We start from the raw sequence: 19082 nt of genomic DNA, 5'->3' as shown, positions 1-19082 counted from the left end.
TTGGGGGGGGGCTCCACTCACACAGCTCTTTGGTATTTGATAAATAGCCTTTAAAATTTGTAAAGCCCGTTCTCGGTAATCATTTCTTTCTCAATTTAAATTCATATTATATATGTTTTTGACGATCATGTAGTGATATTTCACCATTCGAGACATTTAAGTATTGCAATATATTCTATTTAATGTGAGGTATTCATTGGGGTCATGTTGTCGGACACCTTGAATTTTCTGTTTTTGCGCCTTTACTGGGATATTGTTTTTACCTTACATCTGAGGGTCATCAGAGTGTCGCTTCATTGAAAAGGGATTTATTTTTACCAGCAGTGGGGGCCTTCTCTTTACTATATGACTATTTATTACCAAATTATGTATGGAGGCCGATGTTGTGCCACATTCCATATTGGTTTTAAAATCCATATACCGAGCTGTCCATTTAAATTTCTGCCAATTCACGATAATTCAATTTGTCAGCGAGATATTACTTAGGCAGTATGCTAGGATGGTCTTAGTTTGAAAGTATGCCGAAATTGAAAAATATATTTTTTCTTCTTAATACTTATTGATCTCAGTATTCTCTTTAATATGAATTATAAGGCTTATTACATTGCATGTAAGTTGCCTATAATATTAACAATTGTCCTATCTTCATGTAGGTAAATCAATAATACAAATATATATCTGAATATAAACTAAATTTACTGAAATTAGTATTTATATTACTTTTACTTAAGCGTATCAAAAGGAAATATAAAACAGACTATCATGAGATACTATTATATTTTGTCCCTCGTTGCTTCTGACATATTTAAGCAAAGATATAACATTAAATAAAACAATAGTGGAATTTTTTTCACTACTGTTGTTGCATTCTCATAAGTTTCCCGCTTTTTGAGATTCTACACCACGTTGCGTGCAATGCGACGGTGTTAAAAAAAAGATATTGTGTACATGATCTTTGTTGTGGTGGTGGCAGTACACGGTACCATGGCTAGCTGAGGGCAAAGTGGTAGATCCGGAACAATGATTGTGGTACTGTGGTACTTTTATGCTGCTTTCATTATACTACACCATCACAACAAAGGTCATGCTGGAGCCACGCCTGGGGAACATGGGGAGCTCCACCAACTGCTGAATCTGATTCTCTCCGGGCGTCACCGTCACAGTGAGAGTTTTGTACTTCTGCTGGGGATCTGCCACTGTGACACTGATCTCAGAGCTGCCGATGGTAAGGAGGGCGAGGCAGGGCAGATCCACGGAGAGAGTCACGAGTTCCGCACCGCCACACGCAGCGGTCACATCCCCTGCCTCAAACAGCGCGGCACCCAGGGTCTGTTGATAGACATGGGAAACTGAGATCAAAGTAAACGGAAGTGACCCATTGTCCAGTATAAAATAATGCACGTGTGCCACCGCGATGATTCGTTCATGTGTGTGTGTGTGTGTGTGTGTGTGTGTGTGTGTGTGTGTGAGAGAGAGAGAGAGAGAGAGAGAGAGAGAGAGAGAGAGAGAGAGAGAGAGAGAGAGAGAGAGAGAGAGAGAGAGAGAGAGAGAGAGAGAGAGAGAGAGAGAGAGAGAGAGGGGGGGGGGGTCGCACGTACATGTATGTGTGTGTGTGTGTGTGTGTGTGTGTGTGTGTGTGTGTGTGTGTGTGTGTGTGTGTGTAATGATTTAATAATAACATATGGGTAGGCGGTGGCTGAGTGGTAGCGTGCGGGCTCCACATTCACCACGTGATGGATGACACGGGTTCGAGTCCCCACGCTACCACCTGGGATTTTTCAGTCACCGCCGAGTGGCCTAAGATTACCCACATGCTGTCCTGAAGACCACCCATCAACCCGGACTCTAGAGGAAACAGTCCAAATGAATCAAGAAAGAGTTCCGGGGGGGCAGCATGAGCCAAGAAAAGATGGCGCCACTATAAAACACTTGCCTGCGCCATGACAGGCTGGGGCCGACTACCATCCAGGCCCCTTAAGAAAGCCTACCGGCGCCAAAAGGCTGACACTTAAAAAAAAAAAACATAATGATAATAATAGGCGATAGCTGAGTGTTTGGCGTGCGGGCCCCGCATTTGCCGCGTTCTGAACGACGCGGGGTCGAATCCGCCGCTACCACCTACGATTATTCAGTCTCCGCCGAGTGGCCAAAGACTACCCACATGCTGTCCTGAAGACCACCCATCAACACGGACCCTAAAGGAAACCGTCCAAGTGAATCAAGAACGAGATCTGGGGGTCAGCATGAGCCAGGTAAACATGGCGCTTTTATAAACACCTGCCTGCGCCACAACGGGTTGGGGACGACCACCAGGCCCCTCAAGAAGGCCTACCGGCGCAATAGGCCAGCACGTAAAAAAAAAAAAAAGTTTATTCACTGCTTACAGTTTACATAGAAAAAAAAACCGGTGGAATACAATACACTGCATGAGCTGTGATGAGCATATAGAGTCGGTCTGTCGCCACGCTGATACGAGACGCCTTAAATTGGCTCCTCCATTTTCGGAGAGAGCAGTCTCTCTGACGGTCCCCCTAATAACCCGTGCCCATGAAGATATGGACAAATATTCAATAACAATAACAACGGCACAATTTCCCACGGGCAGATGACTCAAAGCGAGAGATCAAGACGGGTGTTGGCCAAGGTACTCAGGGGCCGTGGCGACTCCTGGGTAATTTTTTACTGAGTCGTTGTGAACTGTGTATAGTGTTAGTGTATATTATAACTATAACTTTAATAACGTTCTAAATAAGCATAGGTAGAGAGGGGCATGCCAAATTTTGCTCGAGCTCTCAACCACTCCTTTGGAATTGCTGTATCACCGGTAATAAATTTCTTTCTTGACTATTTTACATGAACGTTTGCTAATTATGAAAGTATCACCAAGCAAAAAGCAGCAACTTTAAGATTTCCAGAACAGCGAGATAACTTACTGCAAGTCACACCAACAGTGCCACACCCTATGTTCCTAGAATAAACAGTAACACCCAACGTCCTACACCTATTCCTAACCTTTATTTTGTGTCTCTGCTGGACTCCTTCGATCACAACCTTACGTCCGTATTTTGTCCTACTCTCCTTTAAGGGCGATGGGCCCAATGAAGAAATCATGGCTTTGACTTTATCCTTGTGCTTAGTGGGATAACCTGAAGTTTCACCTTTCTGATTTTCCGAGGAGTGATTACTGCTTACAGGTCAGAAACCCAACGATGTGTGGCTAGCGCATTATGAAAGTGATTTGATAGAGGCATACCATTCCACATACTCTCCTTACTTCTCCTAATAATTTGCCACGGTTCAGTCACACTTACTCTAGTTCTATCAAATATAGAGGCAGCTCACAGAAGGAACCTGGTCCGGTATACAGAAAATTTCATAAAAGCTCTTCTTAAAGCCACTCATAAATTTAAAAAAATTCTCCTCATAGTTAGCAGTTAGACTTGTGTGGCATGCAGAGAAACTCACAAGGCGACTCCTAACTGTGAGCTAAGTGATTTATGAGCTACTTATAAGAAGGCGCCTCGCGGTGAATCTTTCGCTACTACGTAATAGTGCTAACGTTTGGTTAAAAACACTCATATGACGATAATATGGTTATGGTGGTATGTTGTTATCACTTTAAAGTTAAAAGTAGAAACTTTATTAATGTACTAGTTGCAGGAATGAGATTCTCTCAACATATTATACCTCGAAAAGAATATATGTGGATTTACTTTGGCTGGCGGCAGACGCTGCCCACCTCGGCTCAGAACAACAACAGTCACAAGAAGTCTATAGTCCGTTTCATTCCATCTGTCCACTCATGAACGTTGATGTGGCACCTGCGCATTGTTAGCTCGTGATTGCGAGATGATCAGCTTTATATGTTTAGTGATATATTTGAATGTTTGTGTATACATAGGTGAGTGAACTTTTAGATAATATTTGAGTCTGAAATGTCTGAAATAAGAACATAAGAACATAGGAGTCTGCAAGAGGCCGGTAGACCTGTACGAGGCAGCTCCTCTGAACCTAAGCTCCCGTGTAGCTCCCGTGTATCTAATCCCACCTAATATCGCTGTCCATGAATTTATCTAATCTATTTTTGAATGTGACAATTGTATTGACACTCACCACATGACTGCTAAGTCTATTCCACTCATCCACCACCCTATTTGTATACCAATTTTTGCCTATGTCCCTGTTGAATCTGAATTTATCCAGTTTAAACCCATTACTTCGTGTCCTACACGGCTCTCTTACCAACAAAACCTTATGAATATCTCCCTTATTAAAGCCCTTCATCCATTTATAAACCTCGATCATGTCTCCACGCACCCTTCGCCTTTCTAGAGAATGCAAGTTTAACTGTTTGAGTCTTTCCTCGTATGGCAAGTTTCTCAACCCCTGAATCACCTTAGTCATCCTTGACTGTGGGATTGTTGGACAATGAATTGATTTGAAAAGCGGATTTATTTATTTATTTATTTATTTATTTTACATGTGGCCTATAGCGTCGGTAGGCTAATCCATATGGGCCTGATGGTTGGCGCAGGCAATTATTTATAGTGGCACCATTATTAATGGCTCATGCTGCCCGCCGGAGCTCATTCTTGATATCACTTCCGCTGTACAGCTTCTTCTTCACTACTGGCGACCCACCAGCGTCACGTGTCCTGCCTAACAATTCTCTAAAACGCCTGAGAAGGTCCTCGCTTGGCACACGAGAAACGTCGTTTCCGCCACAGCTGAGAAAGACAATGGGGTTCGATCCCTCGCTTGCCATACACGCCTCAATCCTGCCTGATATATGGCCCACCCCTGCCCCTGGGAGACACACCCTCGTCTTGTTCTTATCCTTGGAGCGAAAATACCTGTCAACATAACGAACCTGACTATCACCAACAACAAGAACCCGACGGTCAGGAGGGGGGCCAGAAGGAGGGGTGGGTGAAGGGGGGAGGGGAGAGCGGGAAGGGAGGGGAGGGACCTGCTGTGAAGAACGAGGAGAAATTGTGGAAGAGGTGGAAGGTGGAAAGGAGGAGGAGGAGGAGGAGGAGGAGGAGGAGGAGGAGAAGGAAGAGGAAGGAGGAGTAGGAGAAAGGGAGGGTGAGGTGGTGGAGGGAGGAACGGACGAGGAGAGGGAGGAGGAAGAGGGGGAAAGGGAAGGTAAGGGGCAGATGTGGGAGGGAGGAACGAGCGAGGAGGCGGAGGACAAGGAGGAGAAAGAGGGAGAGGAGGAGGAGCAGAGTGGGCGGGAAGAGGGGAGAGGGGGGGCGGAAGAGGAAGGCGAGAAGTTGGAGGCAGAGGAGGAGGAAGGAGGAAGAGGTGAAAGGGAGGGTGAGGTGGGGGAGGGAGGAGGACGAGGGGGAAAGGGAAGGTGAAGGACAGGTGTGGGAAGCAGGGACGAGCGAAGAGGCGGAGGACAAGGAGGAGAAAAGAGGGAGAGGAGGAGGGGGAGGGTGGGCGGGAAGAGGGGAGAGGGGGGACGGAAGAGGAAGGCGAGGAGGAGGAGGAGGAGGAAGAAGAGGAGAAGGAGGAGTGGGAAGCGGGGAGAGCGGAGATGGTCGAGGAGGAGGAGGAGGAGGATGGGAGGGGCTGCTGTGTGGAAGAAGACAATACTGGAGGGGAGGAGGACGAGGAAGAAGAGGAAGAGGAAGAGGAAGAGGAAGGGAAAGAGGAGGAGGCGGGCTTGTTACTGCTGCACTAACTAATAAGTCTACCTAGGCGGCGAGAGTCGTAACCCTATTCTCTAACTCTATGATCCTCTGATCATCCTTCTGAGTCTTAACGCAGAACCTACAAACGTCCTTGGGTCCTTGGGTGTGGCCATGCGAAGGCCACAGCCAGAACAACGCTTGAGGGACGTCATGGTGAAGATATGGGCGAGGCAAGACGGAAATAATTTGGCGCGTTAAGACAATAACAAAGTACGCAGCTGCGGTGAGGTCGTCAGGTCAAATCTCTGGGCAAAAATGTGTATCTAGGAAAACAAACCAACAGCTGCTGTGAGGTCGCAGTCAGGTCAATTCCTCGGGGAAAAGGGTGTGTCTCGGGTAAAAAGGCGCGGTTATTTCTATCCACCAAGACAAAACACAAGCCAATACTAATATACTGAGAAATCACTTACGTAAAGAAGATAATAACTGTGTTCACTAGGTTTGCGCGGAAGGTGGATTATCTAGTGTTTTGTGTTGACTTAGAAATTAACGTAGCTTGGCGCGCCTGATTCACGTGGTCCTATTATCATAGCACAGTAAAGTATCCTGATAATAGAAGGAGAAGAAAACACAGAAGCAATATAAAAAACACAAAAGCAATATAAAACCGTGTGGCACTGGGTTGGCGTGAAAGAGCGTTGAATTTGGTGTAGATGTGGGAAGCTTAATACACTTGTCCTACGAGTAACTGTGGATCACTATCTAACTAGGTAAATACTAAATCAGAACACTTAGCGGTCTGTAGTAGAAGGCAGGGTAATCCTCCTGGTTTTGTAGTCCTCCAGTACAGCAGCAGTTCACAGAAGCACAGAACGCCTCACACCGCAAAAGCAGAGGAAAGCAGAGGAAAGAGCGAGTTGGTTCCACACAGCAGCGGGGCAAAGCCACGTGTGAACCCAGGGAAGGTTGCGCGCTGACTGAGGTCTCGAATCAATCTAACGGAGTAACCTACATTTTGATACAAAGGCATTTCAGCGATATCCCATGATTCTGCTTAGACACTCATTACCAAAGGCAGGGGAGGTGGTGGCTGAGTGGTTAGCGTGCCGGCCCCGCATTCGGCGCGTTGCTCATGATGTGGTTTCGAGTCCGCCGCTAACCACCTGGGGTTTTTCAGTCACCGCCGAGTAGCCTAAGACTACCCACATCCTGTCCTGAAGACCACCTATCAACCCGGACTCAGGAGTCTAGAAGAAGCTGTACAGCGGAAGTGATATCAAGAATGAGCTCCGGCGGGCAGCATGAGCCATTAATAATGGTGCCACTATAAATAATTGCCTGCGCCAACCATCAGGCCCATATGGATTAGCCTACCGACGCTATAGGCCATATGTAAAATAAATAAATAAATAAATAAATAAATCCGCTTTTCAAATCAATTCATTGTCCAACAATCCCACAGTCAAGTCCCACAATCATACAGTAAGACAGAAAGCACAAGTGATACGAAAAGCCGAATTTTTGTCCCTCTCAGTGATCGACAACACCATAAACTTCTGCACATGAGTACATGGCATCGTATGAGAGGCTAATCTTTTTTGGCGAGACCTGCCGTTCGTCTGTAATATGCTTACAAGATTTGTGAAATTATGCAAGATATTAATGTTCTCACCACATGACTGGAAAACCTCTACTGTTACGTCTAGGACACCTGTACCTTGCTTTTATACTAGGAGACCTGGAGTCCCAAGAACTTTGCCTCCTCGTGTAATCCCTCGGGGGCCTTACCACAACTCCCAACGACTCCGCATAAACTTTTGCCTCATCGGAAAGAAAATAGGTCAGTGACAATTTTATTGCCAACAAATGCTCAACAATGACACTGATCGACAACTCTGTCTAATACCGAGTCCAAATGCCACAGTACTGAATTTTCCACCATCTGGCTAAGACTTCATTGTCATTCTACTACTACGTATATCTGTGCTGCTTATCGCTCATCTAACTCTATCCATTATGTAAAATCATTTGACTATTTAAACTCTAAAGTGGAGGACAGCTTGACTCACTGTCCCTTCGCTGAAATCTCCATTCTAAAGTCAAACCAATTCAAATAGTCCGTTTGGGGGTTCGATTCCGTGGGTATTTTCTCTCCTCTGCTCTGCCACACAGTCCCAGCGCCTATTTTTCCCTCTCATATGTTACCTATAGGGAACATATGAGAGAAAAGGGTGGGTGTTGAGACTGTGTGGCAGAGCAGAGGGGAGGAAAGGACCGGCTAATTCGATCGCCTAAATGGAGTATTTGAAATGGTTTGACTATAATAGATTTCAATGTTCACTGCCAGTTTTGGGCCATCCTCTTTCACTGACCACCCTGGTTAATAAACCTACAACTTTGCTCTCCTTAATGACCTTGAACAGTTGGTTCACGCATTACACGTATCTTCGACCGCCTTGGAGACACGCCCAACATTCTAAAACTCTTTCTAATCTTCAACCCTTCGGCTTACTCTGTCAAACTGTTCTCTCCGTTGGGTTCCTCCGATCACAGCTTCATTTCATTATTTTGTCCCATCGCTCCTGAACAGCCTCAGGACCCACCGAAGAAGTGGTGCTTTTGGCATTTCGCTTCAGCTCGGTGGGACGATCTGGTGATACTTTTCCGATTTTCCGTGGAGTGATAACTGCTTCCAGGAGAGACCCCTCTGTGTGTTCCCAGTGCATCACTGAGGTGATTGTCTCTGAATTGGAGGCACATATATCACTTACTTTCTTTATCTACACATCACGCTAAAAAGCCTTGGTTTAATCACGCTATCTTTATCTAAAAATGAGAGAGGCAGCTCGCAAAAGGTACAAAAGCCTTCGCACACTTGCTAAGCATGATCTATTCTCCGACTAACCAAAAACTCCTTCATTAATAGAAAGTGCCGCAATCTTGCTTTTTCTAATTCTTCCAGAGATTTCTGACAACTAGCCAAAATTATATCATCCAATTTCACTTTTTCATCTTTCACTCCTTTCCAAATTCCTGAGGGCAGCACCACCGTCTCATCGGTCTCTAAGGCTGAACTCTGTGTTTAGACGTTCTGTAAGAATTGCACTCTGGACGATTCTGGGCATATTCCTCTTAGTCATTTCACCTCTGACTCCGTTATTATGAAGATTCTATAGAATGATGTTTATATACCCTCTCTGGCCTCAATCCTCAGAAGGCTTATGGGCCTGATGGAGTGCCTCCTATTGTCCTAAAAACTGTACTTCCGTGCTGACACCCTGCCTGGTCAAACTCTCTCGTCTCTATCTGTTAACATCTACCTTTCATCCCTGCTGGAAGTACGCCTACATATTACAGCCTGTGCCTAAGAAGAGTGACCGTTTCAATTCCTCAAACTACCGTCCTTTAGGTTTTACTTTACTGTCATTCTAAAGCTTCTGAATCAATCCTTAACCAAAAGATTCATAAGCATCTATCCACTTCTGACCTTCTATCTGATCGCCATTATGGGTTCCGCAACGGGCGTTCTACTGTTGATCTTGCTTTTTTTTTACTGACTTCCTGGTCATCCTCTCTTAGCCGTTTCGGTGAAGCTATCACTGTTGACCTACACATTTTGTAAGCATTTTACAACGTCTGGCACAAGTCTTTGCTTTCTAAACTACCCTCCGACTATGGATACTATCCTTCTCTCTGTACCTTTATCTCCAGTTTCCTTTCCGGCAGTTTTATCTCTGCTGTAGTAGAAGGTCACTGCTCTTCATCTATATCTATCAACAGTGGTGTCCCACAGGGCTATGTTCTATCTCCCACTCTCCTTCTATTATTCATTAATGATCTTCTTTCCAAAACAAACTGTCCTATCCACTCATGCGCTGATGATTCTACTGTGCAGTATTCAATTTCTTTCAACAGAAGACCCTCCTAACAGGAATTACAAGACTCAAGACTGAAGGCTGCAGAACGATTAACCCCAGACCTTGCTATCAGTTTTGACTGGAGTAGAAAGAATCTTGTCTCCTTCAACGCCTCAAATACTGAGTTTCTCCACCTATCAACTCGACATAGTCTTCCAAACACCTATCCCTTATTCTTCGACAATACTCACCTGTCACCTTTTTCGACACAAAACATCCTCGGTCGATATTTAATTGAAACTCTTAATCGGAAACTTCGCATCTCCTCATTTACTAAATCATCTACCTCGAGGTTATGCATTCTGTATAGCCACCGCCAGCCCTTCTCCCCCGCACAGATAATGTCCATATTCAAGGGTCTTGTCCTCCCTCGTATGGAATATGCATCTCACGTGTGAGGGGGCTCCACACAAACAGCTCTCTTGGACAGAGTAGACAGTAAGGCTCTTCGTCTCATCAGCTCCCCTCGTTTTACTTACAGTTTCTTACCTCCTAAATTCCGACGCAGCTATCTCCTACCGATAATTTCATGCTGACTGCTCTTTTGAACTTGCTAACTGCATGCCATGCCTCCCCCTCCCGCGGACCCGCTGCACTCGACTTTCTACTCTTGCTTATCTCTATACTGTCCAAATCCCTTATGCAAAAGTTAACCAGCACCTTCATTATTTTATCCCTTTTATTGGTAAACTCTGGAACAGCCTTCTTTTGTCTGTATTTCCTCCTACCTATTACTTGACCTCTTTCAAGAGATGAGTGTCAAGACACCTCTTCTCCTGAAATCTACCTCTCTTTTGGCATCTTATTCTGTTTGCGTTTATTGAAGCAGCGCCTAGCGGTTTTTTTTTTTTTTTGCTTTTTTGTTTTGTGCCCTTGAGCCCTTTTTTTTTTAACCTTGCGGTAAAAAAAAGTGTCGAAAAGTGATGGGGCACGGACAGAGCCTTGCTTCATTCTCGCATTAACTGAATGAGGACAGGCTCTCCCAACACTTCACAACACTTTCAGCCCCAGACTACAAAGTACAGATAAACAGTCCTTGCAGAAATCCTACAGGAGCGCAATTAATCTAACACTCTTTCGTGATCCATTGAATCAAACACCTTCTTGATATGGACATGAGTTTCAAAATTCGTATGTCGAAACTTACGTCGGCGCTCCACCAATACGCCAAATACTAGGATACGGTTAGTGGTTGAGTTACCATGCATGACCCCGAACTGTTCAGGTGTCTCTACCTTAAGAATCCGCATTACCAATGGATGGACAAGCATCTTGCCTAGCACACTAAACTGTGTGATACCACAGTAGCTGCTGCAGTCATGGTGGTCCCCTTTCCCTCTCTATACAGAGACGGTGAGGCCCCTTTTCCGGTCGAACATGCATGCAAATACTAGATTGCCATACGGCAGTCGAGACCGCTTTGAGCAGCTACGCACTGATATTAAAGTTATCGAGGGCTGATATCACCACCTCCCCACCTTGGCATAGCCTATCTGACCTCATTAAGAGAGGTTGGGCTTTCCCGACGGATGAATCATCACTGATCATATGGAATCCAGTATTTGGAATCTATTTCCCTTCGAGTACCGAAGGTTCTCCTTTATACAAAAATATCAAAGAACTCAGTCCAACTAGTCCTCTGTTCATTTATGTCATCGTTTATTGATGTTTAGTTCTACTGTAGTTTTTTTAGCGCTCTCAGTTCCAGAACCCGGACCATTCAATTGGGCTGCAATATTTGCAGGAATCCCAGTGAATTACAGAAGATTCTAAAGTGTCTCTGGACGCACTGAATCAGGCGCCTTCTTGAGATTGGCAAAGGCTGTAACCATCTTCTGTCGGAACGCACGTCGGTGCTCCACCAGTACGCTAATCACTAGAATATGGTCAGTCTTGACTTGCAAGGCGTGGACGCTTACTACTCTAGTTTATGCAACTTCAGCAGTAGTCTGCGAATCAGCATGGAAAACATATTGGCAAGGACTTGCCTGGCACACTGACCAGCGTAATACAGAATGCCATACCACAAGCCTGTTGAATATACAAACATCAGTTGCCTTTTGAATCTTGCCACAGTCTCTCTGACTTAATTAAGAGAGTGGCACTGCATGGATCATCATGGTTTATTTGCATCCCAGCGACAGAGAGTTTACCGATATGAGGGTTCACCATGTATAACTGCTCAAAGAACTCAGCCCAGTGAGCCCTTGTTAGCACTTTTCTGCAGACACATTATTTTATGTTATAGTTTCTGGCTAACATGTAGTTAACCGTTTCTGTACTTGTTTGTGTTACCATTCAGCCACAACTTTAGGTTAAGACATTCCACGCGGCAGGTGGTCACACATACGTTCAGTTAAATGTTAGGTTTTTGCCGGTGAGTTAATTAGTGCAAACCTTAACATGGTGTTTGAGACCCTGAAAAATTATCGTGTGTTCTAGCGGCACTTGTATATATCTCTCTCTATTCAAGGTTACATAAGAAATTTTTGGGTCTGGCTGTATTGTATTTACACAGCTGTTACACTGTATAAGTAGGCTTACTGCGAGGTATGAGGAGGAATTTAGCCAGCCTGTTCCATGCACTCTGATACGAATGTGAAGTCCGTTTGGGTGGGGCCCGAGCCTCTCGACAGCTCTGTGGCTTCCCCCCAAATTCATCACTTCCTCTCTCAAATGTCAATTATTTACTATTCTAATTTGTGTATTAAATAATATAACTACACTTGAGGTTATATTTATAGTGCTATGAATGTGTCGCTTTTTTTAATAATAGGAATGATTGTATAAAGTCCATAACAAAAGACAACGTTGCTCTCCGATTTTGTCAGAGATCAAAGGCACCATGTCACTTCCTTCCTGATCTTCACCCCCGATGGCAGCTACTCTGACTCGTCCTCATGTGCCCCATAGACGGGGGGGAATAACTTATTTACAATGTGACGGAGGCGGAGGCTACAGCTATCCCTACTCCGATAATTAGGGATAAGTCTGGCAGAACTGTGACCAGTGGATACCCTGTGCTGGCCGCGCTCAAACGAACTTCATTGCTGAGTCTGACTATACGCACGCTCTGAATTGTTGTGCTCTCTTGGGTCACGGGGGAGGTGATGACTTTGTAATGCCTCTTTAGAGAGGCAGAATCAGCATTCAGTCACCCAGTTCCTTTTTTTTTTTTTTTTTTTTTTCTTTTTTTTTTACATTGCAGCCTATTGCGCCGGTAGGCTTCATCCAGGTGGATCCTGATGGTCGGTCCAAGGCTTCTTTCCGGTAGGTCCTGATGGTCGGCCCAGCCCGTTCTGGCGCAGGCGAGTGTTTATAGTGGCGCCATCTTGCATTGGCTCATGCTGCCCTCCCAGAGCTCATCTTTGATCCTAGAATCTAGAGTCCGGGTTGATAGGTGGTCTTCTGGACAGCATGTGGGTAGTTTTAAGCCACTCGGCGGCGGCTGAAAAATCCCAGCTTGGTGGCACCGGGCGGGGATTGAACTCGCGTCCTCCTGAACACGAGGCCGTTACTTTGACGACTCAGCCACCGCCTCCTATATAATCATGCTTTGAAATACCAAGTAATTGCATTGCGACATGTTACACAGTATTTATATGAATCGCAACCTCTCTTTGACTTACATCTTCTGTCCAGTCATGCCATAAGGCAACCATCTGTTCTTCGGATATCATTAACCTGACACGGAGGCGTCAGATCACAGCAGACGGGTCAGGGATCATTCGCATCGATAAGGACTTTGACATTCTCAGCAAGACTCTTGACATACCTCTCCTTGTTTCCTCTTAGAAGAGCTACGCGACATATAGATCTCACCGCAAGTCTGTTAACGCCCATCTTCTCGATCTTCTCCAGCGTCACACCTGAAGCAAATCCACTCCTAGACATTGGACGTTCTCCGGTGTACTCTTGAGCAGCTTCGAGAGTATCATGTTTGAGGTGTCCCATAATTATCAACAGTATTCAAGTTTGCTGAGCTAAGTGAACCAATATGTTTCTGCCACTGCATGCCCATGTGCACATACCAGGTCCTTCTGTTTCTGGAGATGATTAATGGTTAAATATCGACATTATTATTGCCATGACATGAAGTTTGAATTTGGCAGCAAAAAGCAAGTTAACTGCTGCACACTCTGTACTTCAGAAAATCTGGACTTTTGTGGGATACTCCAGTGAGTGTGTATGATTAGATGAAACTCCTCAGTTAGACTTTGAATATTGTCCCTTGTAGCTAACTCACCAACTCTGTTATACCCAGCGGTGTAGTTCTGGTATCTATAACCAAAAATCTACAACTGGTAAACTTTTAGAAATTTCAATATAACAGGAGAGTGCTGTTGGTGATTTTTGTTCTAGAAAAATGGGGACCACCATATTCACCTTAGCAAGCTCTCTTAGCGATTCCCATTTAAGTAAAGGCTGAACGCATGTGAGTTTCACTATACCTTGGAAGGATGGTGGCAGGCAGCGTGCAAGCTTGCTGTCTGGGAGAGAACTTCAACGTCTGGATTCTCACTAAAGCGACGAGTCTTGTCCAGGTCAGCGGCGGGCAGCACGGCGTACGTCAGACTGACATCCTTGGGCAATGGACCATGGTCAAGGTAGGCACTGTACATATGAGATAAGCCAAATTGTGAGTAATAGAATAATCAAAAGGCGCACAATTCCCCGTTCAAATTCAATATATTTAGGGAGTGGCCGTCTGTCTGTCTACGTATATGCATTCTCATCATAGGTTTTCACTCTACGCTCCGCATGGAAATTATGGCTGATGCTGGGAGTAACATATGAGGTACAGCCCCTCATCCGCTCCACTTTAAGTGGCTTCACTAGGTATTTCAGGGCCTAAATCCATGACGCTTGGATCATGTTGTTATCGAGAGAATATCCTCCCTCAAAGCTAAAGGTTAAGGCTAAGGCATAGCTGTACTTGGCCTGGTGCTCACGTCCGATTCATTTTTCTCGAGACAGTGGCGGGAAATTAAAGCACCCTGGGACATAGGGTATCAGTTTATCACAGTAACCTTCCCCAGTTTTACCCAGGCACCAATTTATTGACTAGCCCAAAAGGAAGGATGAACAGTACGGCGGGGGGCTCGCCGACTTTCCGGCTGAGACTCGGACCCATGGCTCCAAAAGAGGTTGACAGAGTCATGGTAATAATAGCTGTCCCTGAAGTGGATGTTAACGCCAGCTGGCCTGAGATTTATATGCAGCTACATATGTACGAACCTACCAGTTCATAATAACAATGTTCATTATCAAGTGGCATTGGCGCAATAAATGTCAGCCAAAATCAAAAGGTACTATAATTTTGCCACAGGTAGTGACCACCTCTACCTTGTAACGAATATAAACACCCAACTACAAAACTTACTCTGTCACCCGTGACATAGTTCCTCTTTTCCTTTCTATGTGTATCTATTTGTATCACGCAAGTCCTCACACAAAGGGATAAAAATGCACTGAATTAATTTTCACCAACGTTGTTTTACAGTAATGGAATAAGTTTCCACTTCGATTCGGTGCAACACGATTGATACATATGAAAAATAAACTCTACCTTGTTACCTTTGTGGCAGATATGCAGTATCTAATCAGCCGCTGGATGATCACCTAGTCTGGACCATAAGTGCTGTGTGGTTTGAACTTCTATGTAAAATATGTAAATACAGGCGAACATACTCACACTATACATCATTATGCATGAATAACCTAAATAATATACACGAATACACACATATTTTTAAAGCGTCCTTCTCATTCGCCTGGGGTGACTCTTCCCTCTACATTCACACGTGTATAGACGCCAGCTCCTCTTCCATAAGTAGTTACAGCATGTGTATAAATAATCCTCAATAGTATGTATTATGCATAATTCCACACGCGATCAATCAAACCCCGAGGCTCCAGCATGTTTGCCGTGTGTGGCGTCCCTGCAAGACTGGGATTGGGAAGCGGGAGCCTGGAAGTTAAGCGATGCTATGTAGTAATTTTCTGTTGCTAGCAGCACACCAATTAGATCCATTATCCCAGGCAAGACAGACGGTCTCTACTGCCTTGGAGAGGTCAATCGGCTAGTCTGCGCTATCATTATCCAAGCGGTCACCACTGCGTTTGTACCCTCCTGCTACCCTTGTGATTGTTGGCCTTAGTTCGTCTAATAACTCTAATCGATCCAACGACAAGCCTTCCCTCGAAGGGCTCCGGGATGGGTGGGGGTGTGGGAGTGCGAATTCTTTAAAAAAAAATAAAAAAAAATGTATATAGCATTCAGTACTTTCACATGTCCAAGGGAGGGGGGGGGGGGCCCTTGCCACCCAGCAGTCACCAATCACACCCACCCTCATTTCCTGGGCACAGCCAGGGTGGTGTAGACGAGACGGAAGCTCGTCGAGCCAGGTAAGAGGTTGGGAGCGGACATAGGGGACTCTCTGAGACGAGGAGACCTGGCAAAGGTGAGATCAGTAGTAGGGGTAATATATACTAATAGACAGACCAGTAGAACGGTGATCGCCTCAGATGGGCAGCAAGAGCCAGGTAGCTGTAGTCCTCGTCCTCTGTTGTTGGGGTTACTCCGGTTAATTAGCATATGATGTTGGCGAGGTTAAGATGACCTGGGGTTTGATACCTATTATAGCAGTATACACTGTTACCGAGGAATGCAACTTGTGTGTGTGTGTGAGGAAAAAGATATGATCTATGCCAAACTTGACTCAATAGTCGACCAGTGTCCCCCACGTGACACAGTCATTGTCTTTGGCGACTTCAATGTAATTAATGGCGCAGAGAGAGTTGGCTACGCGTTGTATGTTGTAAAAAACAAGATATTCCTCAGCTTTGCAATCTACAAAAGACTGAATTATTGTGTGTGTGTGTGTGTGTGTGTGTGTGTGTGTGTGTGTGTGTGTGTGTGTGTGTGTGTGTGTGTGTGTGTGTGTGTGTGTGTGTGTGTGTGTGTATATATATATATATATATATATATATATATATATATATATATATATATATATATATATATATATATATATATATATATATATATATATATATATATATATATATATATATATATATATATATATATATATATATATATATATATATATATATATATATATATATATATATATATATATATATATATATATATATATATATATATATATGTGTGTGTGTGTGTGTGTGTGTGTGTGTGTGTGTGTGTGTGTGTGTGTGTTAAGATGTCTGTTTCTAATATTAAAAGGTAATAAAATTGATCAACACATACGTGAACACATTGATGTCCTTGGAGCTATCTGTGTGTGACTTAACAGTGAGCCGTTCGTCGCCGTTCAGGAAAACATATCCAATCCGGCGGTGGTGCAGCCACCTTGGATGGTCGAGTGTCAAGTCTTTACTATCTTGGTTCTGGGTGATCTCTTGACCATTTTCAGGCTGAATCACGTTAGAACCCTCGTAGCATACCTGCAAAAAAAATATTCTATGAAAATAACAATTAAATAACAACAATAGCCAAGGAGGCAAAGGTGTCTTCATTCTTTTATCTTAGTGAACTTGAAAAGATACATTATACGAAAGTTTTTTTTTTTTTGTGTGTGTGTTTGTTTGTTTGTTTGTTTGTTTGTTTGTTTGTGTGTGTGTTTGTGTGTGTGTGTGTGTGTGTGTGTGTGTGTGTGTGTGTGTGTGTGTGTGTGTGTGTGTGTGTGTGTGTGTGTGTGTGTGTGTGTGTGTGTGTGTGTGTGTGTGTGTGTGTGTGTGGGTGTGGGTGTGGGTGTTTATTTGTGTGTGTGTTTATTTGTGTGTGTGTGTGGGGGGGGGGGTCAACAGGGACAGGGAGGGTAAACGAGTATTTCTTGTTGTTTTTAATAACACGATAGAATAGCATTACCTGAAATTGATCAGATGTTCAAACAATGGGAAGAAAAATAATTTGTTATATGATATCAATCTAATTAGAGAGACTAATTAACTATCGGCGAGCATGCGTTAGGCAGCGCGACTCTTCACCCATCCGACGATCCCACTGAGCAAGCTCCAACGCAGTTAATCTTCCCATTCTAAGATCCTCTTTGCGGGATCGATAACTTAACCAATCCATGAGGTACGTGAGCGTCTCCATGGTCTCCTCCACTCACAGTTGTCTTGTACAAAAATAACCCTATATGTAGGATCGACGTCCGGTGTGGTGTCATCTGTCATATGTCCTATGACATCCCATCCTTAATTTCGAATCGCGGAACCTAATCTTTACTATCACCAAGTAATTAAATGAAGCATCTAAGTGTATAAAAATACCAAGGAGGGCCTAAAAAGCGATGCAAAGCGGAACAGGTCACAAGAAGAAGAAGAAGAGTGATTGTTGATATCCTAGTTATATACATACATACGTTATCATTTGCTTTCATAATAATGTAAATAAACTTGGGTGGGACAAATCGCGACAAGCAGTTGACTAAAGACACGGTACCGTGTCGAAATTCATGTATGTATTCAGGATGGGATATCTCACGATACTGGGATGTCTCATGACACCACACCTGGAAGAGCGCCGCGTGCTCCTGTGGCCGGAGTTCATGAAATCAACTATTAACTGGTCTCGATCCACTTGCACTATATATGTTGTCACTGGATTGGCTGGAAATTATTACATCGATACCCCATGATCATGCAAAGGCAATCGGTACCAAATACACCGACACAGCTCTCCACGTCGCTATTTAGTGTCCAAGTCCCGTAGCCATACAGTAAGGCAAAGAGCAGAAGCGACATATAGATTCGAATATTTGAACGGCTGCATAAATATCAACAATGAAATATACTTGTGTGTTGAGTGAGTCCATATTACGGTGGGTTAGGTGGATCCGTTGAGTGACCTCCTGGCAAAACCTACCATTATTCAGCTCTATGCTGCCAAGATTGAGTACCCTCACCACATGTATTCAATGTCCTCACTACATGTAGGAACAGATTGAAATGTGTCATCCAACACTACTTTGTTTAGGCACATGAGACGTTCAGTCCTATTGGCGTCGCCCCATCTTGCATCATTTTGAGAGCCATCAACATCAATAGCCAAAACAAAGTCAGTGACGTTGATGTTACCAAAAGAGGCTCCGCAACGGCTTTCATCAACAATGTCGCAATACCACGTCTATGCAAGTGTTGAAAAGTGATTTAGCAAGAATGCACTACTGCCGCTCATGAAACAGGGAGGAAGCCGGAAACGCGTCCCTTACCTTTCACAGCAATCTCAGTCCTAGATTAAAAGCCCGTCATCAGAGCCCGGTTAAAAGAAAAAAAACAAAAAAAAACTATGCGTTCGTAAGCCAACGAATACTTAACTTATGAAGGTCTTCTAAACCACGTTACTGCCGCATCCTCAAAGATTTTTGAAGCAACTTCGCAACTTCCGTTCCAATTAAGTCACCCTCCCCCTTACCTAGATAAGTGACTGACGGCAGTTGTTGCACACTCAGTAACGGACACACTACCCTGCACCTCCTCAGGACAAAAGCTT

General features: G+C 44.2%; 1 protein-coding gene across 1 annotated transcript in view; it reads right to left on the bottom strand.

The window, feature by feature from the left end:
- Window positions 1–948: 948 nt before the first annotated feature.
- Window positions 949–19082, bottom strand: part of LOC126991708 (hyaluronate lyase-like) — a 99806-nt gene continuing 81672 nt past the window's right edge. Inside the window, exons 12-14 of the mRNA XM_050850413.1 lie at window positions 16833–17029; window positions 14008–14170; window positions 949–1329 (exon numbers count right to left, since the gene is read on the bottom strand). Coding sequence (XP_050706370.1) covers window positions 1063–1329; window positions 14008–14170; window positions 16833–17029 — 627 coding nt within the window. The 3' untranslated portion in view covers window positions 949–1062. The remainder of the gene's footprint in view (window positions 1330–14007; window positions 14171–16832; window positions 17030–19082) is intronic.

Source organism: Eriocheir sinensis, unplaced genomic scaffold (genome assembly GCF_024679095.1).
Source record: "Eriocheir sinensis breed Jianghai 21 unplaced genomic scaffold, ASM2467909v1 Scaffold324, whole genome shotgun sequence".
Taxonomy (NCBI): Eukaryota; Metazoa; Arthropoda; class Malacostraca; order Decapoda; family Varunidae; genus Eriocheir; species Eriocheir sinensis.
The sequence above is the reverse complement of the archived record's forward strand: the minus strand, read 5'-3'. Positions and strand labels throughout refer to the sequence as shown.